Raw genomic sequence first — 24,926 nt, forward strand, 5'->3', positions numbered from 1 at the left:
ACACTCAGTATCAAATTTTCAATTTGTTGAACAGCTCCTACGGCTATGTTTCAATCTTAACTTTGAGGAGAGGAAAATACGAAAGGGAGAGAGTGAAGTGAGATTAAAATAACTAGATACTTCTAAAAAAAAATCATTTATTATTTACTTACCCAAAAAAGAACTGAATATACATTTATAAGTAATTTCATTTCACTTCCATTCTCCTTCACTAAACAAATACATTCATAATCCCACAATATATATATATATATAAAGTTAATATCAATTGAATAAGGACCATCAAAATACATGAAGGCCTTGTTTGAAAGATCGACTATTTTAGTTATTTAATTTTTTTTGACTATTTTAACTTAACTAAAATAATGTGTTTGGAAAGTTAATTGACTTTTTTCTTTCTTTCTTTCTTTCTTTCTTCTTCTTCTTCCTTTTTTTTTTTTTTTTTTTTTTTTTTTGTAATTGATTTGATGGTTATAAAAAAAAAATTAATAATAATTATGGGTTGAATATAACATTTTGTCTTGTTGACTATTTTAACCTATTTTGTCTTTTAGTAGGCTATTTTAACCTAACCATCTTCTCAAATACCCCCCAAACAATTCCAGCACTTCCTCAACAACACATCTTCCAAACTCCCTGTCAAGTTCCAAAACATTCACATCACCTTTCTATCAACTCAATTCTAATTTTCAAGTAACTTGGTTTAGAGACAATCATTCACCTACAATATTTGTAGATTGAAATGTGCGAACATAGGGATAAAATAAACTATAAGCCATGGACGGACAACTGAAGATGCTATAAGCTAGTACATATTCCCAAAATGATGAAGAGAGTTCTATGATAGTCCATGAAATCATAATATGACCAAACCATGCCATGTTAGTGATGCCCATGGAGGAGTTCATCAACACCAAATAACACAAACCGAAGCTTCCATTTCTGGTCCAATAAAGTCTACTTTTGACCTCAATTCGTAGGCATTTTCATCTTCTCCACCTTAACGCAAAGGCATACCCCCACCGGAATACTCAATCTCCTGGAAATGGAAACAAAACTCTTAAATCTTATGAGAAATACTAAGAAGTTATAAAAATAAAATATATAAACCTTATGAGAAGTAGCATTTAATAAATACATAATGCTGTTTGTTGATCATCAATTTGTCAAGGGAAAGAAAAAATGAATGGGAAATTGAATTTACTTACACACATTCTTTCTTTCTTTCTTCCTTTCTTTCTTCCTTTTGTGTGCGTGTGTGTGTGGGAAACAAAATAAATTTTTTTTAAACTTCTTTTACTTAATTTTCTTTCCCTATCTTCTCTCTTTCCTTTTCTTTTTCCTTTTTCTCCACAAATCCAAAATCCAAACACAACATAAGTCTCAATCAGTTGGATGCTAAAAGGAAGTCAGGAAGCAACAAATACACAAGCCATCTTAATCAAAAACACTTTGACAGAGGAGTTCAATAAGAACAATAAAATGCAAATTAAATTTCAAAAATAAATTTCCATTGGAGTGATTCAAACGATTTTCCTTCTAGTCATTCTAATTCCAATATATAAACACAGGTACAAGATTAATTATGCCTTCATAAACAAAAAAAATTATTATATTGAAGAGAAGAAATACATGAAGACAAAAATCAGTAACAGTCTTCCAAATAATTTGTTATTCCTGGTATGGCAGGGTCGAGCCTGGTCAACAAGAGTTCGATTGTGGGTGGTACTTAGATTAGGATGAGTATGCATTTCATGGGTCAACTCATGAAAGATCATAGTGGTCAAATGTAAATGAATCCTTTCGGTTTGCCAGAGTGAATCTTTTGTGTGTGTGTGTGTGTGTGGCTGAGAGAGAGACATAGACAGACAGAGACAGAGATGGAGACGGAGACAGAGAATGGCTACCTAGTGCACGAGACACCTGCTCAAGGGAAAGATTTGGACAGTGGAGAAGTTGTTTCCATGACTCAAACGGCTGCAAGTGAGCTAAGCCGAGCTTTAGTATGTTTGAATTTGTTTATTAAGATTTTAACGAGTTCAAACTTGAGCCCGAACTCAATAAAAATTTAACGAACCGAGCTCAAGCCAAGTTGGCTTAAGCTTGACTCGAGCCTGTTCACGAACTTGTTCATAAGCCTTAACGAGCCAAATAAATTATAAATTCATACTTGAGTATTAGACTAAAGTAACAATTGAAACTTTGATTATACAATTATATATATAATATATATAAACAAACTAAAAATAAGTCAATATCTTACCAAAATAATAATATCTACCACTACTATTATATAAATGTATTATCTATAGTCATATAAATAACATATTATCCTATTTTTATACATATTTTTATATTATTTAAATAAATATTAAATGAGCCCAACTAACGAACCAAGCTAACTAGCTGAGCTTTAATATGTTTTGCCTTGTTTATTAAGATTTTAACGAACTCGAGCTCAAACGCAATAAAAATTTAACAAAACTGAGTTCAAACGAGCCCTTGCCGAGCCAAGTTCAAGCCTATTTATAAACAATTCTGTTCATTTGCAACCACCCTTTTCTTATAAAGCATGAAGAGATACATAAATTAAAATGCAAAGGCAAATTGTTCAACTACTTAACTTCTGACTTCTGAGTAGTACTAGTCCAGACTCTAGATGACACCACAAGTTTATGAGATCAAGTAGGTTTTCAAATTTTAAAAAAAATGAAAACTTCACAAATAGAATCAGGGATTCAGTTGAAATGCACCACGTATAATCATAAATTTTAAATGTTAACATTAAAATGAGAATGTGTGTGCGCGCGCGCATGCATGCAAGAAAGAAAGTTCTATTGGAGATAAGATTATATTGTTAAAAAAACAAGAAAACATGAAAGATATCAGAATATATGAAGATCCCATGATTTGTGGTTACCATGATTTTTTTTTATCTTTTTTTTTTTGATAAATAAATTTTATTACCACAGCATCAAGAAGATGCTAAAAGAAAACAAAATGAATCCCTCAAAAGAGGGACCTAACCCACTAAATCATCAACAAAATCCAAGATAACAAATAAATCTGGATTCACCTTTCCCGACAACCAGCTATACAAAACCCCCAAAAACCGAGTCTCGAAACAGGAAAAGGACAAAGTACTTCCTTGAAAAATCCGACGATTCCGCTCCAGCCAAAGCAACCACATCAAACACAAAGGAGCTAAAGCCCAAGCCTTCCGCCGCCACTTCCCCGCTCAGCCACCCCCCCAACAACAAAGAACCTCCCTGACTTGCTTCAGCTAAACCCACACCACTCAAAACAAAGAGAAATAAGCACCCACAAACGAGAAGCAAACGGACAATGAATCAGCAAATGGTCCACTGTTTCCGCATCCGCACAATACATATAACACCAATTAACCAAGATATGATGCCGATGGATAAGATTGTCAATAGTCAAGATCCTACCAAAAGTTGTTGTCCACACAAAGAAAGCCACTTTGGATGGAACACCAACGACCCACACAGAACGCCAAGGGAAAACCCCCCCTTCACCACCACACAAGGACAAATAAAAAGATGAGACTAAGAAAACACCTTTAGCCCCTGGAACTCCAAAACCAAGACATCTGCCCCCTTCCCGCCTAACTTGAACCCCATATAGAAAGGCTAACAAATCGACCAACTGCCTAACCTCCCAATCTTGCGTATAATGACGAAGAACAATATCCCAAACCAAACCCTCACCCTCTGCAGCCAAGCAAGACGCCACCAATACATCAGGATCCACCACCAAACGATAGATCAAAGGAAAACGCTCTAGCAAGGTAACCTCCCCACACCACTTATCCTTCCAAAACCGCACCCTTACTCCATTGCCCACCCAAAACTAGACTCGATCCTAGAATTGGACCCTACCCAACCAAATCCCCTTCCACAACCCACAACCAAAAGAACTCATTACCACCTTAGTACACCATTCTTCTCTCCCCAACCCATACTTGGAAGCTACCACCCTGTGCCACAAGTGATCTTGTTCTTGAGAAAACCTCCATAACCATTTCCCCAACAAAGCCAAATTAAACCTACACAGCCTACGCAACCCCAACCCCCCAGTCATCTTAGAGCAACAGACCTGCTCCCAATTAATGAGATGATACCGAAACTCCCCACCATCACTGCCTAGAGAAAATCACGATGCAACTTTTCCATCCGACGAGCCACCGACACAGGAATAACATGAACAGACATTAAATAAGTCAGAATACTACCCAACACACTCTTCACCAAAATTAGCCACCCTTCCTTCGATAGACATTGCCTCTTCCACCCTGCAAGTTGGCGCTGAACCCTTTCCAACACCCCATCCCACACCCCCTTGGCCTTATAAGGAGCCCCTAAAGGCAACCCCAAATAAGATACCGGCAAATAAGACACCTTACAGCCCAAAATTACTGCTAAAGACGGAAGTTGAGCCACCTCTTCTACTGGAATCAGCTCTGACTTCGCCAAATTGACCTTCAGACCTGAAACCACCTCAAAGCATAACAAGACACATCGCAGATACCCTAACTGCTTGGGATTAACCCCACAAAAAATCGAAGCATCATCTGCCACCATAAAACCCTCCAACAAGCCCTCCTACACCGCCCGAGACAACAACCGACTCAACGCCTCCAGGACAAGAATAAACAACAAAGGGGACAATGGATCCCCTTGCCGCAATCCCCTAAACGTCTAGAAATTACCCACCGGCGTCCCATTCACCAATACAGACATCCACACTGTCGAAATACAAAACCAGACCCACCGCCTCCACTTTTCCCCAAAACCCATCCGCTTCATAATAGCCATAAAAAAATCACAGCTGACATTATCGTAAGCCTTTGCAATATCCAACTTACAAATCACACCTGACTGACCATCCCGCAATCGAGAATCCACACATTCATTGGCCACTAAAACTGCATCTAAAATTTGACGACCACTCACAAAAGCATGCTGGGATTCTGACACCACCTCCCCCACCTTCAATCTCAACCTATTAGCTAAAACTTTCGCTAGTAGCTTGTACACACTACCCAACAGATTAATAGGACGAAACTGCTAAATATCCTCAGCCCCTCCAACCTTAGGAATCAAAGCAACAAAAGTCGCATTGAAACTCTCCCCAAACTGGCCCGTTTGATAAAACTGCGACACCATTGCCATTACATCCCCCTTGACAATCTCCCAACAGTGCTGAAAAAAAGCCATTGTAAAACCATCCGGACCAGAAGCCTTATCTCCACCCATCCCCTTCAAAGCCCCCACTACCTCTTGTTCTGTAAACAGCTGCTCCAACCCATCAAAATCCGAAAGCATATCAAAATCTAGACTAACAACCCCCGAACGCCAGCCTTCCTCCGGCCTCCTGAATAGATGCACAAAACCCAGCAATCCCCATCCAAACCTCCTCCGCATCTGTCAACACCACCCCGTTAACCCGACTCTTCTCAATCTAATTCACCATGCAATGCACATTTGCCATCCGATGAAAGAACTTTGTATTACGATTCCCTTCGTTCAACCACGAACACCTAGACTTCTGCCTAAAACAAACCTTCTCCGTCTGTGCAATTCGAACAAAATCTGCCCACAACGCTCCTTTTGAACTAACTCCTCTTCCGCCAAACCCGCATGAACTGCCACCTCATGCAAAGAATGTAATTGAGCCAACATCGTGGCCTTCTGCCCATCCAAAAGACCATAGACCTCTTTATTCCAGTGTTTCAAGTCTGCCTTTAAACATTTCAGCTTCTGCGCCAACCTATGGCTCGGAGAACCGAACACAGTATATCCCTCTCACTAACATTTCACCCTATCTGCAAAACCATCCGATCGAAGCCACATGTTCTCAAAACGAAAGGGCAAAGGACCCCCTATGAATACCCCCACCATCTAATAGAATTGGCCAATGATCAAAAACTGGCCTAGGCAACCGATGCAGAACCGCCCTTGGAAAGTGCTCCTCCCAATCTCCTATCACCAAAAACCAATCAATTCGGGAAGAAAACCGGCCCCGAGACCATGTATGACTCCCCCTGTAAAGGCATATCCACCAAATGCAACTCATCAATCAAATCAGAGAAGTTCTGCATCACACCCGATATACAACCCTCACGAGATCATTCAACTGGCCATCTCACCAAATTAAAATCACCCCCTACACACCACAGTGTCTTCCGAAGAAACATAACACACCTCTAAAAATATCCGCCTCTCCACACCCTGCATCGGCCCATACACCCCTGTAAATGCCCAACGAAAACCATCCTCCACACATTTGAACAATCACGACACTGAGAAAGCCCCAACCTCTGACTCCTCTCTCACCACCACCCTACTATCCCAACATACCAGAACCCCTCCTGCCACACCTACCGCCGAAAGGAACACCCAATCAATACACCGACCACCCCTGATCTCCTGAATAATATCCCTACCCAAACACTCCATTTTGGTCTCCTGAATACACACATCTGCTTTCACACTTCTCAACAATGCTCCCCCTGCCACACGCTTCCCCCTGTCATTCAACCCACCCACATTCCATGATAAAAGCTTCAGTCTCATTTCAAGAAAAGATGCTTCTCCCTCTCAGGCCACACCTTCTTCCTTTGCGCCCCCAAACGACTATCATAATTAATAGAACACTCCAAATTACGCAACTCCCGTTCCCCTTTTTGACGATGAACCCCATTCCGAACAACTTCCTTTGACGGAATCCCACCACACCAAGACATTTCTACCGCCGAGAATAATCGTATAGCCTCTGCCTCATACCCCTCAAAAGAAATCCCCAACAACCGATTGACCTCGTTAATTCTCCCCAAAACCCAATTTGAAACCTCCGAAGCTGAAGGCTCCAAAGCCCCAAAGCAATCTCCATCAATAGACACTCTTCCACCCAACCCAACATGTAACACTGCTAGTGGCTGAAGAAGCCAAGAGTTTGAGGCGTCGTCATCCCAACACAGCCAGACCATCAGATACATCATCTGCCAAATCCTCCCACCTTTCTGGCACGTGTGACTGCAGACCAACCGCGGCCTGTTCCTCCTACAATGGAACCACCACCCAAGTCTGACTATCCTGAGCCTCTGTCAGAAGAACTGATGGCTCGCCCTCTGTTTGACCTATAGGTCCCTTCAGAAACTGTCCCGCTCTCTCCCGACAACCATTGTCAACCCCCAACACCAAGCCAACAACTCCATCTTGGTACCCCCCCTCATTCTACTCGATTGAAGACGCGAAAAGCCTATTTGCATGGGCTGACAACAGAATCTCCTCTAATGACGGTCGAACACCCTCCATCTCGTCGGCGTTCGCAATCACCTCACCTTCACACCTAATCACTGCAGACAAAGATTCGAAAACCCGACTAACAGACGAGTTCAAGTAGGCTTCGACATGAGGATGAATCCGACCTCCCTCAACAATGGGTTGAAAACGTGGGGCCAAACCTCGTGGATGCAAAACAGGTGGCCCTGAAGATATACCCAAAGGCCGTCGGCCCCATCATTGGGTCGATCACCCAACTGGCCTAATCGGCCTTGCACTGACAGGCCCAAATCTTTTATTACCCAGACTTGAATGGCCCAACCCAGATAGCCTCCCACCCCTCACATTTTGACCCAACAACACAACCCCCCGACTAGGCTGTTGTGAATGTCTTAGCCCCTTAGGCCTAGGCCCAAAAGGCTGGCTAAAATTCGCTGCCCCTAGCCCAAAATTCGCTGCCCCAATCTAGGATACGCTAACCCAGAAAGGTAGTTCCAAGATCGTCTCCCACCATCTGGCTCCGCGATTGACGAACGGAAACCATGGCCCCGATCTCGCACTAGCCTCCTCATCGCCGGCCGCCAATTCCAAAACCTACCACCCGACGACCACCAAGACTGATTTCAGCCAATCCACCCCCAACCTAGATCGAAGCCCTCTAGTACCAAAGCTAAGCCTTCCCAACCTCCATTCATCACCGAAATGAACATTTGTTGACGACGTTGCCCCAAGGACATGACCACCTACATCACACGCCCGTCTTGCTCTGACCTCACCCACGCTGCCACACTCCGGCTTCCACCCGACACACGACCCAGAAACAGACCACTGTTTGCCGACGCCTCTGCTTGCTGGAATTGGCCTACTAACCACCTCATCTCAGCCCCAATCAGAACTATCTCACTGAGTCAACCCTGTCTTCGTTCCACCACCGACACCAAACGGCAACCTCTGGTATCGGCACCAACATACTCGTAAGACCGTGGACCTAAAAATAACAACCTCCGTCAAGGCCCACGATCTAACATCAGCAAAGGATTAGCCGGTCTCCCTCTCCCTCTGACACGAACGTTTTCGCTCATAGTTGATTCATCATTTTCTCTTACTATTGGTTATAATTTCAAACATACATCAATAATTATTCCAATGATCAAACATTATTATCAATGGTTAACTCTAACATACACTATTGCATCAACTAGCTCCTCTTTTAAGTCAGACTTACTAGAAGTTCCTCATACGTTTCATATTTTTGTTTCTAAGAAAACAAGAAACACGTTTTTTTTTTTTTTTTTTTTTGGGAGAGAGAGAGAGAGAAATCAATGGTTAGCTATTTTTTTGTATCTTTAATTTATTTCAATCCCTTAACTGAAGGGATTTGATTATATCTCCTACTTTACAATGTTTTAAAAACCGAACCAGTAAATAAATCGAAAAAAAGATCAGGTGGACAAGCCACCTATTCAATAGTCAGATTGAACCCGAATCAAGCCGTGATGTTATAATTATTTTATAAATATTAAAAATAAGACTTAATAATAATATAAGAATTAAAGTACATTTATTTAAAGGGTAAACTACCAATAGGTCCTAATAGTTAGACTTAATTCCCATCAAGTCCTATTGCAAATAAGTCCTAGTAAAATCGTCGTTACAAATAATTTTTTGAGATGATTTTTTGTACGTCGCTAAAAATTAACAATTAGTGACTTTTTTTTTTTGTTACGGTTTGTATAAATTGTCACTAAAACTTACAATTAGTGACATTTTTCTGTGACGAATTTTTTAAGTTGTCGTTGAAAATTAAAAATTAGTCCAATTGCATACAAGCAAGTGTTTGTAACTTTGTGTGGTATGTGGACATGGAGAGAGAGAGAGAGAGAGAGAGAGAGAGATTTTCAATAAAGGGTAAGTCCAAAAACATAAAGTAATTGTAATCATTTAGCAACAATCATTAGTAGTGCAAGTAGAAAAATTGCTTGGACCAATAAATACTCTGTAAAAACTTCAAAACCAGACCTTGTAGAGTATCAATTTCCTAAAAAATTATACCAAAGCCTTGTGTTTCAATCAAGAGGGATAAGCTATATATGAATCATTCTCCACCATTCTACTTTGTCAATAGTTATATGCTTGGTTAAATCATGATGATGCATGAAAGAAAAGAATCCATGACGGAGCTGGCACAAATTAACTGGGATAAGGAATCCAGAAATACAACACGAAAATACTTCGACGTCATATCAAGACCATAATTCAAGTTCTAGCCTACCAAGTGGAGCCACTCAAAGTACATTTAGGGGCAACTAACAAGTAGATCCCCAAACACGAAATTCATTAGAGAATTGAAACTATGAAAACCAAAGTTCACACCTTGGAATTAGCATCAACAACTCTTCCAATTTACAGCCACAAGACTTATAGTGGGCGCTAAACATCAAGAAAGGTGAAAACAAATAAGTGATCTACTTATAGAGAATGAGAAATCTACAGAGCTTTATTGATTAACTGGGAACACCACATGTAAAAAGTAAATTAAAAATTAAATACCAAATGCCCAAGATGCACAGATCCGGCCCTGAGGGGAAGCCCAAAAAGTAACCGCTTTTAGGCCCCCAAAAAATGGCTGCAAAAAGGGCCCCAAAAAATACAAGCTTTTATAGTTCGAAAAATAAAAAATAAAAATAAAAAGAGGCCCACCTGTATGAAAATGGTCCAAATAGAAGTGTAGAAGGTCACTTTAAAGACACAATTTGAAGGCCCAATTTATATTTTAAAAAAGTTTGGGGTTTGAATTAAAATTACACCAAACGTAATCTACAATTGGGTTTCTACGGGAAGTAAACAAAATAAAAAAATAAAAAAAATTGAATTCTTTTTGGATGTAGCCTCATATGTATGTATAAAAAACAGCGCCAAAATAGTATAGATTAATTTGTATTTGGGTGGGAAAAGATTGAGTACACACCTAACCTTTGGCATAATGCACAAAGTGGTTGCCCTAAGATTTGAACCCATAACCTCAAGCTTATTAGGCTAAGGTTTTACCATTGAACCAATGTACACGTATGTATAATTGTAAAGTGGTCCCCCCGAGATTTGAACCCATAACCTCAAGGTTATTAGGCCAAGGTTTTACCATTGAACCAATGTACACATGTATGAATAATTGTAAAAAAAATTCGATACATAATTTGATTTTATTTAGGTTTGTGGTTGTTGTGATGTAATTCTTAGGGCTTTTTTTATTTATTATAAAATAAATAAATAAAAAGAAAGAAAGAAAGAAAGAAAGAAAAAAAAAATGGTGAAAAGCCCATCCCTAAGGGTATAAGTCATTAGATCCAAGGTAAAATCTTGTTTGGTAAGAAGGAGACACCGGAAACGGTCGATGGAAAGAGTCATCGGTGGCAGAAAAGTCAGCAACGGCCGGCAACAGCAAGCAGTGGTGATGAGGCAGAGAAATGTGTAATATTCAACAGATAGATTGTTGAATGAGTGACATATGTCACATTTCAATACATAGTTTGGTGAATTTCAACAAATAGATGGATATGTTAATTTTAACAGATAATTGTCATTTTGGACAAATTTTGCCTTTTTGGCCCAAAGAGATTAGAGCTGCATAAATGGACTTGTGGCCCGAGTGCCCAAAAAACAAAAGGTTTGTGGTTGTGATGTTTAGTTTTGAGTTTTCAAAATTGTTGTCATGTTTTCAATATGTATTTTTTAAATTTTGGAGAATTTTTTTTAATGTTTTAATATAAAAATATATATATATTTTTTAGATCCATTTAATCTAGACACTTTTAAATACAAAAATTCAATACATTTTGTATTTTGTATTTTTTTATTTATTTATTGAACACTTTTTAGATTTCTTCACAAAAAATTTACTTTTTTAAGTATAGCAGATGCATCTAAAAACATACAAAATAAAATAAAAAAATTGACTAAACAAAGTTCACTAATGACAATAAAACATGAAAAATAAAAAACCTCAAAAACTGTTTTTGAAAACTCAAAATCAAACGACGTCAATTTATGATTTTTTTTTCAATCTTAGCATTGAGGATATAATTGTGAAAATAGACAAGAGGGCCCCAATCTTGGGGGTTTGCTTTGGGCCTCCAAAACCTTAGGCCCAGCCCTAAAGATGCACCATTCCAACATCCTAAAGGGAATAGCCCTCAAAATGTCAACTTACACTAGTGGTCTATGAAGCACGGATACTCCGAAATAGCCCCCGTACGCGTATCGGATACGTATCGGATACGGATACGCGCCCGATACGGCGGGATACGTATCAGATACGGGAAATGGAGTATCCAATTTTTTTTTTTAATTTTTGAATTTCGGATACGGCTCGGATACGCGAGGATACGGTAAGGATACGGTCAAGATACGGTATGGATACGGCGGGGCAAAAAAATAATTTAAAAACTTTAAATTGGGGTCAAATTGTAAAATATGAAAAAAATATAAAATGAAACACAAAATATAGAGTTCTTCGTACAGCTAGGTCAAACCAAGGTCGAACCAAACACAAGAACCAAACTCTCTCTTACCTGGGTCAAACAGCAGCCGCGAAGGAGGAGGAGTTCGGAGTTCGTCATCGTCTCGGACAGCAGTCGCCGATCGTCGATCAGACAGGAGCTCCACGATCGGCTTTGAGGTTCGTCCCTCTCTCTCTCCCTTTCGCTCCCTCTGTCTCCCTCTCATCCCCTCCCCCCTCTCGAGTCGCGATCTCACGAACTCTCTCTCTCTCGAGCTCGATCTGTCTGTCTGGTTGGAGATCGCGACTCGATCTCATTCCCTCTCCCCTCTCAACTCGATCTCATCTCATCTGTCATTATTTTATTTTTTTAAATTTTTTTTTAATTGTTGAATGTATACTCTGAGATTTGCAAGTCAAATAAGATTTTAAAATTAAAAAAAAAAAAACTTATATATATTATTCGGTTTAAATAAATAAAATAAATAAAACAAATAAATAAATAAACAAATAAGGTAAAAAAAATAAATAAAACAAATAAATAAATAAACTTATAAATAAATAAATAAATAAAATAAGGTAAAAAAATTTATTAGTAAATAAATAAATAAATAAACTGATTAAAAATAAAATTTGTCAACTTATAAAATTATAAACTTTGTAAACTTATTAATAAATCAAATAAGGTAAAAAACACTTATTAATAAATACATAAATAAACTTATTGATAAATAAATGAACTTTGTAAATTTTTTCCCCCTTAATTTGGGATTGAATTGCATTATGGTTGTTATGGGTGATGTTATATTGTTAAAATTGTTGAAATTTAATTGAATTGATGAATTTTTTGTTATGGATGATGCATTATGTTTGTTATGGGTGATGCTACATTAATGTTTTGTTTTATTTGTTTACTAAAAATTGTTGAAGTTTTATTTTTGTGTATGCTACATTACTAAAAATTGTGAAAAAAAATATTTTTTATGAACGTATCCCCGCTGTATCCGTATCCTACTTTTTCGAATTTTGCCGTATCGCCGTATCCGTATCGTATCGTACCCGTATCCCGTATCCGTATCCGTGCTTCTTAGCTAGTGGTAGAGTCAGATGTTACATTGATTTGGTTGATATCATCAAAATTTGTAATCGATGGAGCTGGCATCACTTAGCTAAGATAAAGCATCATGCACTAAGACACTATAAGGGAAATAATTGGAAGTCAGTTCAGGACCCTCTCTTCTAGTTCTAGCCTATTGTGAGCGCAACTTAAAGTACATTTAGGGGCAAATTCAAACAAACAGATCTCTAAACATGAAATTCAAAAGACAACTGAAACTATAAAAATTGCAGTTCATGCCTTGGAATTAGCATCAAGAACTCTTCCAACCTACAACCATGACTTACAGTGGACACTAAACATCAAAAAAGGTCAAACCGAATAAGGAGATCTGCTTATTACAGAATGAAAAATCTATGAGCTTCATTGACCGACTCAGAATACCAGTGGTAAGGAGTTCATTAACCCCCGAAGTGTCAACCTCCTAAAGAGAGTAACCCTCAAAGTGTTGACTTACAGTTGAAGTCAGAGTCAGGCCCGCTACATTGATTGGTTGCTATCATTAAAATATGTAGGAGTCACAACCCATTCCCCTCAGGACAAGGGACCACTATTTTTTCCCCATTTTTATTTTATTTTATATACATATATTTTTTTTAAATCAGAAGAGTCAACGTACAAGTAGTTTATTTGGAGTTAAAACAAATTAACTTATAGAGAGTTTATTTAGACTTTTTTGTGCTTCCTAATTTAGCAGACATTGTTACACTAAAACCTTGTAAAGACTAATTCAACCACCAGTTAATTACAAGATGAATTCAGAATGACAATGATAAGATCATAAAATTACTTGGGAAGAGATTAAGCACATAAACGCAACCCTTTTAATTGCATGAACCTCGGGTGTTGAATACATCTCCAGTGGCAAGTAGAATTTGAGATTGGATATCTGCATTCTTTATGGAAAACCAGATCTCCCTAGGTGGAACCATTCTTTCATATTTTTCTTTCATATCTTCATTTTCTCCTCCATTAAATCTGATTTATTTTTCAACCACAATGCAATGCAACTTATGCAATACTAAGAAACCATGCAATCTGTTCAAATCAATTACAGCTTCTAGTGGTTCAACTCTCTGTAAAAAGTATCCATTATTTTGTAGTCACCAAAAACCAATCTCTGCCTTACAACTCATTATCATTTTTTTTTTTTTTGGGGGGGGGGGGGGGGGGGGGGAACAAACAAACAAACAAAAAACACTTTAACGAATGAGCCAATTGCAATACCAGATAGAACTTGTTTCGTATTAAGAAAGAAAGAACTAGTGGTTTGGAATCTCTTGAAAATTCAAATACAGTGCATAACAGCAATTTCTGTATGGCCAAAACTAACTTGAGCAAAGAACAATATGTTTTCGAAGGCCAAAAAGAGCAACACCAACTTAGAATTATTATACATTAAACTCCACCTTCAAATGTGTGTTTCTGCACTTGTTACTGAAGGCAAAAGTCTCCTGATAATTTTTCAACAAAGCTGCATATCTGCTGTGATTACAGCTCAAACTAGGTTCCAAGAAGTTTGGGATATCAAAACAAACTGATCCTTTATAAATGGTATTGGGAAAAAATTGAAGTGAAGCAGATGACTCAAGATTGCATTGGGACTAAACAATTGATTTTTCTTATTGTTGAGAGACTTAAACGTTATAGTACCATTAGTTCCTATCGAGTAATTAAGTCTACAAAGGAGACTGAATATCATGCAGTTTGTACCAGATCTAGCCCTCCAATGGTTAATCCTCATGTCAGATTTTAATCCACTAATTCAGATGAGTAAAACACTCCAATAGCATTGATAATTTTTATAAAGTAAAACATTATTCGCGTATGAAAAGGGGGGGGCAAAAAATAATGCATGCCATTAGGTTCAAGGATTGAACCTGAGCAGGGGGTAAGGATGAAACCCAGTCTGATGCATGGGTTGGGAGAAGACCCAATGAGTTAAGCTGCCAACAGCAAGTTTGATAAGTAACCCCCCCAAAAAAAAAAATTCATGAGATGAAAACTTAGAAAATTTCTTATATAAGCTAAAAGAAAAGGAAAATGCATCTTACCTTCCATACACCTAGTGCTAAGCCCCCTAAATTAAGGGCAATGAACAGTAGTTTGGGTCCAAGAAGGTCTACTCTATTGTCTTTGTATGGCTGGAAAACTGCAGAAAAAATTCAGAGTTAAACATTATAGAGTTTAACAAACATGCATGGATGTTGCAAGGTAAAAGATTACGCAGAGATGAATTATTTAAAATCAGGCATCAAATTAGCTGCCTTGACCATATAACTTCTGCAAAATGATATCTCTTTTGGTGCATTGTAAATACAATGCCTTAAACATTGGAGAAACAGCATACAGCTTCATCAATTTCTGCAGATAAATTTGGGAAAACATACAAGTATGCCCCCCCCCCCAAATATTAAAAAACTGATATTACAATTGCTACAACAGTTGGACCAAAAGCTTGATAACATTTTGTTAGATTTGCATAAAAGAAAGAAAAGAGAGGAAGAAAAGAGAGAGCTGCTGCTGTATATTATTCACACACCTAAACATATTAGGGTTTACACATACTTTTAATAAAAGACTAAAGGAACAAAAGACATAACTACCCTAATACACTAATACTTAACACTCCCCCTCAAGTTGGTGCAAAGATATCTCCCATGCCCAACTTGCAGCAAATAGGATGGAAAACCTTACTACTAAGACCCTTAGTAAAGACATCAGCCAATTGATCTGCAAACTTCACAAAAGGCATACATATGAAACCCTTATTCAATTTCTCCTTGATGAAATGTCTGTCGATCTCAATATGCTTTGTTCTATCATGCTGAACAGGATTGTCAGCAATACTAATGGCAGCTTTGTTGTCACAGTACAGTGTCAATGGTACACTACAAACAAACCCAATATCATTCAACAAGGACTGGAGCCACATCAATTCACATGTACCATGTGCCATAGCCCTGTATTCTGCCTCCGCACTAGATCTGGACACCACTGCTTGTTTCTTACTACGCCATGTCACTAAATTTCCCCCCACAAATGCACAATAACCGGAGGTAGATCGCCTGTCATCTATAGAACCAGCCCAATCCGCATCTGTGAATGCCTCCAACCTCAAGTGACCATGATTGGAAAATAAAATCCCCTTTCCACGAGCAGATTTAAGATACCTCAAAATACGATACATTGCATCCAAATGAGGGGCACGAGGCTCATGCATAAATTGACTCACTATCCCAACCGCAAAGGCAATATCTGGACGAGTGTGGGATAGATATATAAGTCTTCTCACAAGTCGCCGGTACCTTTCCTTCTCCACAAGACCACCAACACCACTACAAAGATGGTGATTAGCCTCAATTGACGAATCAGCAGGTCGGCAGCCTAACATGCCAGTTTCCTCGAGAAGATCTAGAATATACTTCCGCTGAGAAAGAAAGATGCCTTTGTCAGATCTGGCAACTTCAATCCCAAGAAAGTACCGCAACGAACCAAGGTCTTTGATCTCAAATTCCTTGGCCAACAGCATCTTAAGATGTGTCACTTCTTCCTCATCATTACCTGTCACAACTATATCATCCACATATACTATAAGCACAATTACCTTATTTGTGTGACGTTTGACAAACATTGTGTGATCTGCATTGCTTTGCTTATATCCGAACCTCAACATAGCCTTTAGGAATCTGTCAAACGAAGCTCGAGGAGATTGTTTTAAACCATATAACGCCTTTTTCAACCTACAAACTTTCCCAACAGTAGACTGAGATGAGAATCCTGGTGGTATATCCATATATACCTCCTCCTCCAAATCACCATGGAGAAATGCATTCTTCACGTCTAACTGCTGTAAAGGCTATCCCGAATTAGCTGCACATGAGAGAATAGCTCGAATGGAATTCATCTTTGCCACAGGAGCAAAGGTTTCTTGGTAATCAATTCCATATGTCTGAGTAAATCCTTTGGCCACTAATCGTGCTTTGTACCGTTCAATTGTTCCATCTGCTTTCTGCTTGATGGTGAACACCCATTTACACCCTACAGGCTTTTTTCCACTAGGAAGAGAAACCAACTCCCAAGTGTTATTCTTGCTTAGAGCTTGCATCTCTTCTACCATAGCTACTTTCCACTTAGGATCATTGATAGCTTCTGTCCAATCCTGGGGAATACATGCAGAAGACAAAGACGAAACAAAAGCATGATATGTAGAAGACAATGAATCATATGACACAAATTTAGAAATGGGGTGTTGAGTATAGGCCCTAACCCCCTTTCTGAGAGCAATAGGAAGATTCGAATCATTGACAACAAGACTCTCAACAACAGGTAGAGGGATAGACTGAGATGCATTACCTGGAACTGGCATGATGGGATGATGATGGGTTTGGTGGCATAAGGGATGCTTGCTCTTTCGAACGCCGAGAATAAGTCTTAAAATCAGCCCTGTCCAAATGACCACTAATGTCAGGCTCCACATCAAGAGAACTATTAGGCTCCCCCTCACCACAAATAATAGTCCGCTAACTAGGAAGGAAAAAAGACAACTCGTGTTGATAGGCCATCTCCTCATCCGCAATCTCATCCATACCACTACTAATCTCCCCCGGAGGAGAAGGAAAGGACACAGATTCACGGAAAGTGACATCCATACTGACATACACTTTGCAAGTGTGTGGATCATAGCATTTGTAACCCTTCTGAGTAGCAGAATAACCAATAAAGACACAACGCACAGCCTTAGGATCGAGTTTCCCACGAGTATGAGGTTGCAAATGAACAAAACAGACACACCCAAACACTCGAGGAGGAAGAGAAGAGGTAGGATATGCGACAGGAAGCAGTTGAAGAGGAATCTGGAATTGGAGGACACTGGAAGGCATACGGTTGATAAGGTAAGCAGCGGTAAGAACAGCATCACCCCAAAAAGACTTAGGGACATTCATGGTAAACAAGAGAGAGCGAGCAACTTCAAGAAGATGGCCATTCTTGCGTTCGGCAACCCCATTTTGTTGAGGAGTACCAACACAACTAGTCTGATAAAGAATGCCATGCTCCTCTAGGTATGCCCAAAAAACTCCATCAACATACTCAGTCCCATTATCACTACGAAGAATTTTGATTTGAGCATTAAAATGATTGGTCACCATTTTATGAAAAGTGTGGAAACAAGAAAAAACTTCACTCTTAATTCGAAGCAAGTAAATCCAAGTCACACAGGAAAAACAATCAATAAAAGTAACAAACCATCTATACCCAGAAGTAGAAACCACAGGGGAAAGGCCCCACACATCGGTATGAATAAGCATAAAAGGAAAAGTACTTCTTTTATTAATTGAAGGGTAACAAGTACGTTTATGCTTTGCAAGTTCACAAGCATCACAACAAAAAATACTCCTAGGACAATCACGAACTAAAGAAGGAAAAAGTTTCTCTAAAACATTAAAGAAAGGATGACCCAAATGGCGACGCCATTGATGAAGGAGAGAAAGAGAAGAGCCAATAGTGCACTTGAGAGCTTGAGATGGGACGACAGGAGGAACGGCATCCAGAAAGTACAGCCCACCTTGTGCTCTACAATTGCCAATCGTTTTCCCCATAGCCAGGTCCTGAAAGACACAATGAGTAGGAAAAAATGTCACTGAGCAATTTAGAGAAGTAGTAAGACTACTAACAGAAAGCAGGTTAGTGGAAAAAGTAGGAACATGAAGCACAAATGAAAGAGAAAGCAAAGATGAACAATGAACCGAACCCTTGCCAGAGACAGAGGATAAAGTGCCATCAGCCACTCGAACCTTGTCTCGGCCGGAACAAGGAGAATAAGAATAAAAAAGACTAGAGGCACCTGTCATGTGATCGGTGGCACCAAAATCAATAATCCAAGAAGGCGATGATAAGGTACTAAGAGCACTAGCAGGAATACCTGTGGTGGCAAAATTGGAAGAAGCGGAAGTAGAAGAAACTGTGGTAGAAGGAGAGTCAAGTCAAGCCATGAAACGTCTAAGAGTGTGTAACTCATCCTGGGAAAGAGTGCTAGGCTCAGAAGAAGGACTCACAGCAATCTCGGACACATGTGCTTGGGGTCGAGTTGTACTACCACGACCTCCATCCCGAGTAGGGCGACCATTCAGTTTCCAACAATGCTCTCGATCATGTCTGTCTTTCCCACAATAATCACACTTCAAACGATCTCGATCAACCAGTGTACCCTGACTCCCAAACTGAATCGGACTAGGCCGAGGAGCCCGAGTAGGAGGAGCAACAGCTAAAGCAGAACGATCCTGAATAGAGGAATGCACCATAGCACTACGGCAACTCTCCTCTTGCTGGACAAGGGCATAAGCCTCGTGTAGGGTGGGAAAAAGTGAACGACCCAACACCTGGACACGAATCTGATCATACTCCAAGTTCAAGCCAGCAAGGAAGTCATACACACGCTCTTTCTCAACGGTTTGCTGAAACGTGGCATCCCGAGAACAAATAGCCTGGAAGCTTTAGTAATAGTCCAGTTCCTGCCACAAACTACTCAACTCAGCATAGTAGACTGCGAGTGATCTATCTTTCTGATCTAAGCTCCGAAGCTTCTTCCTCAACTCATACGCCTATGCATCATTACCTTGTTGGGAGTACATTTGGGCTGCAGCTGTCCATATTTTATGAGCAGTATCTAATAAAAGGAAACTCCGACTAATAATGGGCTGCATAGAGTTGATTAGCCAAGTCATAACAAGAGCATTTTCAGAAATCCATTGAGTATGGAGTGAGTCATCACCATCTGGTAAGGGAAGAGAACCAGTAATGTAGCCAGTCAAACGGCGAGCAGCAATAGCAAGACCACAGGAGCGTGACCAAATCAAATAGTTGGAACTATCCAATTTAACGGGACTAATTTGAAGAGAGGGATTGTTGGTAAGAGTCATAACACGACGGAGGCCACCCTCATCACTAATTGTATCCTTAGTCTCACCCTCAGCCATTGAAGATTAAATGCCCACAATAGGAAAAAGCAACTACTAGCCCAAAACAGCAAAAACCAACAGAGACAAATCCACAAACTCAACTTAGGGACAAAAGTTACCTCTAGAGACAAAAACAGAGCCGAAACAGGGGCTGGAGAGACCAAAACCAGTCAGAAACTGAGAGAAAACGTGCTGAAACTGAGGAAAATTGACAAAAATAGAGTGAAACCTTGCCAAATCATCAAAACCAGTCCTCCCAACCCTAGAACAGTCCCAGTCGGCTCCCAAGGTAGAGGGAGGAAGGGAAAAAACAGCCAAAAACAAGCCCCAGCAGGGACTTCCAAAAAAATCAATCCGTTTTTTCAAAAATCAACAAAAATTGGAAAAACACTCAAAAACTCATCAAAAAATTAAAATAAAAATCTAGGGTGAAAACCCATCAAATTTCGACCATAAAGGAATTTTTTTTTTTTCCTGATTTTTTTCTGTGTACTGGGAGGAACGAAAGAAACAAGAAAAAGAAAAGAGTCTTCAAGGAGGAAGATGAGGCTCTGATACCATGTTAGATTTGCATAAAAGAAAGAAAAGAAAGAGAGGAAGAAAAGAGAGAGCTACTGCTGTATACTATTCACACACCTAAACATATTAGGGTTTACACATACTTTTAATAAAAGACTAAAGGAACAAAAGACATAACTACCCTTATACACTAATACTTAACACATTTCTAAACATAAGAAATGAAGATAAATTATAACTAAAAGAATGTAGCACATGGGAGGACAATACCTTCTAGGGCTGCTCAAATATCCAAATCACCTGCCCAAACCGACCGATCCGTAAAAACCAAAAACAGAAGGTTTTGAAAGAGTCAACGGTCAGCTGCGGGTTCCAATGTTGGGAAAAAGTAATTTCTTGGTTGGCAACGGATTTAAATATGATATAACCGAAAAATCCAAACCGACCGAATTATATCTAAAAACAATAAACAATTATGTTTTGTTAGAATTTACCTACACCTACCACCACCTACTACCACACCTACTACCACCTACTACCACACCTACTACACCTACCACCAATTTACCCTCACCTACTCCTCACCTACTACCCAAACCCTCTCCTATATAATGAGCTACTCTGCTTTGTAATATAACACATCAATGTATCAGATCAATCATAAACTCATCAATCAATAATACATAAATTTCTACATGGTATCAGAGCAAGGTTGAGAATTTAGTGATTCCGCTTCACCGGCGGACGGCAGCCTCGCCTTGGCCGTCCGCCGGACAAACCCAAAATTTCTAATTCTCTCTCTCCTTCCTCAACAAACTGATTCGTCACCCAACCCGTGAAGCAACGGTCCAGATTCACCCAAACCATCAAGATTACTCCTACGACCCACGTCGCAACATCGCTGGAAATCGTCGAGATTAACAAACCGACCCGAGTTGGCCGAGTCAGACAGGGACACGACTCGGAGGATCTCTTCGAAGACCGACCCATCGCAAGGTAGAACCAAGGGTCCTTGGTTGGTAAACCCGTACTCTTCCTCGGCTCTACTAGACGACACTCGATCTCTCTCTCTAGAAAGGAATGGAAACTGGTCTGGACCCAGGTGCGCGTTTCATGGTGGATGACCTTCTCAACTTTACTTTGGACGCTGGCGACAAAACCCTCAAAACCCCTTCTTCTTCTTCTTCGCTGGAGTCTTCCAACCCAGACCCTCATCATCATCAAAGCCTCTCCTTCCCTGAGGAAATTGCAGAGGAAGAACTGGAATGGTTGTCGAACAAAGACGCATTCCCGGCGGTGGAGACTTGCCTTGACATTCTCACAGAAGAGACCCTCTTAATGGGTTCAAGAAATACTCAGGGGGTTGGAACATTAGGGAGCCCCATTACTGGGCTTCCGTGGCTTTAACTGCTGCTCCCTTCTTTGTCATTGCGGCTATCTGGTTTGTGGTCTTTGGACTGTGCTTATCTTTCATCTGTCTCTGCTATTTCTGTTGTAGAAGGGCGCCTTATGGCTATTCTCGAACAGCTTATGCTCTCTCTCTTATTTTCCTCATACTCTTCACCGTTGCTGCAATAGTTGGATGTGTTGTTCTGTACACTGGACAGGGGAAGTTTCATGATATTACAACAAAAACATTGGACTATGTTGTAAAGCAAGCCAATACCACTGTGGAGAAACTTACGAATGTTTCAGGATATCTTAGTGCAGCTAAGCAAGTCGGAGTAGATCAAGTTTTTCTGCCTTCTAATGTCCAAACCGACAGAGAGAAAAGGAGCACGCATGGTCAAAGAAGGGGGAGAATAAACAAAAATACACAAGCACTATCTCTCTCGATCGAATCTTTTCGTTTTTCTTCCACTAGGTGGCTGACTCACTTTCACGTGGTCTGTCTTTTTCTCACAAAGCACATACACACACCCACACTCTCTCTCTTATCTCTCTCTCGGGAACCTCCCTCTTTTTCAGCTTTTTCTATCTTTTTTTTCATTTTAAATTCTCCCACCCAACCAACTTTTGTTTATTTTTAAACAGACCCAGACACATCCACTCACCTTTCTTTCTTTTCCTTCCTTTACCCTCACTCATCCACGTGAGCCCACTACTTTGTTTTTTTTATTTTTTTTATTTTTTTTTATTATTTTTTTTTATCTCTTCTTTTCAACCAAAAAAAAAAAAAAAAAACAAAACAAAACAAAACAAAACAAAACAAAAACAAAACCAACATATACAGATTTGCACACCAAACTTTCCCTTATTTTATTCATATCGGGGCTCACCCCGATCACCATTTTACATTAAAAAAAAAAAAAAAAAAAACTTCCACAGGCGGGATTTTTCTTCTCTACTCTGCCGCAGGTCTCTTCTTCTTGCCTCCGTCTTGGACGGCCCTTGACGATGTTGCCTCCGGATTTCCCACGCCACCGAGCACATTTACTCCCTGCTCCTCCACTGCCGCATATGGCGGCCCTCCAAATCGGAACATCACGGTGGCCTTCCGCTTCAGCTCCTTGTTTTCTGCCCTTAGCACGCTTATCTCTGCTCGCGCATCCTTATACATGCGTTGGAGCAGAGCCAGCTGGGAGTTTAAATGCTGCACCTCATTTGTCCTACTCTGCAGCCGGTTCGACAAGTTTGTGACCGCCGTCATGCTTTCCACACATGCCTTCAGAGTATACTGATTGGCCTCCACATCCGACTGCACTGCCATTCTTTGCTCCACCGACCGCATCGGAAAGTTCAACGGAGCAAACTCCAGGGCGCTTGGTTGAGTTTCCAGTGCCACCACCAGTTCCCTCTCTCGACTCGTTGAGGTCGGGAAAGAGGGTGAGCAGCCCGCGGGAAGACGATGAAGCCATTTTCTAGGCAACAGAGTGTTATACAGAATCTCTCTCAGAAAACTCTCTCAGAATATCTCTCACAGGTGTTTTTGCCTCAGCCTCAGCCTCTGTCTTATAGCCGAGGCAGCCACGCGCATCGCGCGCCTCTTGACGCCCGACAAACTGGCACGCCTTTTCATGGCACATCTTTTGATAAAGTGGGCACGCCTTTTGATGGCACGCCTTTTGAAAAATTGGGCACACCTTTTGAGGGTGCAACTTTTACAACGGTCCGACATGACCCTATAAACTGTCCCGACATTGATTCCGGTTAGCTCCTTTATGGGTCCGACAAGACTCTGTAAACTGTCTCGACATTGATTCTGGTTAGTTTCTACAAGGGTCCGACAAGACTCTATAAACTGTCCCGACATTGATTCCGGTTAGCTCCTTTATAGGTCCGACAAGACTCTGTAAACTGTCCCGACATAGATTCCGGTTAGTTTCTACAAGGGTCCGACAAGACTCTGTAAACTGTCACAACAACTGTCACAACATTATCTACTACAACGGTCCGACATGACCCCATAAACTGTCTTCTACAACGGTCCGACATGACCCCATAAACTGTCCTCTACACCGTTATGACACCATCATACACTGTCCTCTACCACGTTATGACACCCCCATACAGTGTCCTCTACCACGTTATGACACCACCATACAGTGTCTTCACCAACGGTCTGACACGACCATACAGTGTCTCCTATCTTTTTTTTTATTTTTATGTATTTTCTTGTTTTGTTCCTCTCCAAACTCAAGTTGGTTAGTTTCTATCCTCCTTGAGTTTGCGGGGGGCTGTTAGAATTTACCTACACCTACCACCACCTACTACCACACCTACTACACCTACCACCAATTTACCCTCACCTACTCCTCACCTACTACCCAAACCCTCTCCTATATAATGAGCTACTCTGCTTTGTAATATAACACATCAATGTATCAGATCAATCATAAACTCATCAATCAATAATACATAAATTTCTACATGTTTTCTCTACAGCCTTATCTCTTCTCACTGTTTAAGTGTATTCAGTTGTCAGATATTTATGTCTTCTCAAACTCTATCACTTTCTCTCTCTTCACTTGCATTCCTTCTCTCTTTCCAAGACGATCTCTCTTTCTTCCCGTATTATTTTTTTCTCTTTTTCCGAAAAACTCGCTCTGTACATCTTGTTGTTTTCTTTCTCTTTTCCAACAGCCCTCTATCTCTCTTCCTATACAATTTTTTTCCCCAATACTCTCTCTATGTATCTTCTTTACATTTTTATTCTTTTTCCCAAAGTACTATTCTCATATATATTGTTCTTTTTTCAAAATTCTCTCTTCTTTACCTTTCTTTTACTTTTTGATTTCCCAAAACCTATGATGCACGGACACGGACACGGACACAAGACACGACACGGACACGTAAATACGCAAATTTTCAAAAAATAGGGGACACGACACGTTAGGGACACGTTTAATATATATAATTTTATTTATTTATTTATTTTATATCTAAAATTTTAAAAAATATTAATTCTTATAAAATTACAATAATAATAAAACTAATAAATATATTATCTAATTTTTTTTAATAAAAATTGATTTTTTTTTAAATAAAAATAATTTATTTTATAAATTTGAATAAAAATATGGATATAA

General features: G+C 39.7%; 1 protein-coding gene across 1 annotated transcript in view; it reads right to left on the reverse strand.

Annotated features, from left to right (window-relative positions):
• Positions 1-665: 665 nt before the first annotated feature.
• The window catches only part of LOC145789551 (uncharacterized), a 40,978-nt gene continuing 16,717 nt past the window's right edge, over positions 666-24,926 (reverse strand). Inside the window, exons 4-6 of the mRNA XM_082866339.1 lie at positions 14,974-15,071; positions 14,800-14,865; positions 666-1,039 (exon numbers count right to left, since the gene is read on the reverse strand). Of these exons, the coding sequence (XP_082722465.1) occupies positions 1,001-1,039; positions 14,800-14,865; positions 14,974-15,071 (203 nt within the window). The 3' untranslated portion in view covers positions 666-1,000. The remainder of the gene's footprint in view (positions 1,040-14,799; positions 14,866-14,973; positions 15,072-24,926) is intronic.

The sequence above is a fragment of the Camellia sinensis genome, chromosome 4 (genome assembly GCF_055761805.1).
Source record: "Camellia sinensis isolate YWXY chromosome 4, ASM5576180v1, whole genome shotgun sequence".
In the NCBI taxonomy this organism is placed as follows: Eukaryota; Viridiplantae; Streptophyta; class Magnoliopsida; order Ericales; family Theaceae; genus Camellia; species Camellia sinensis.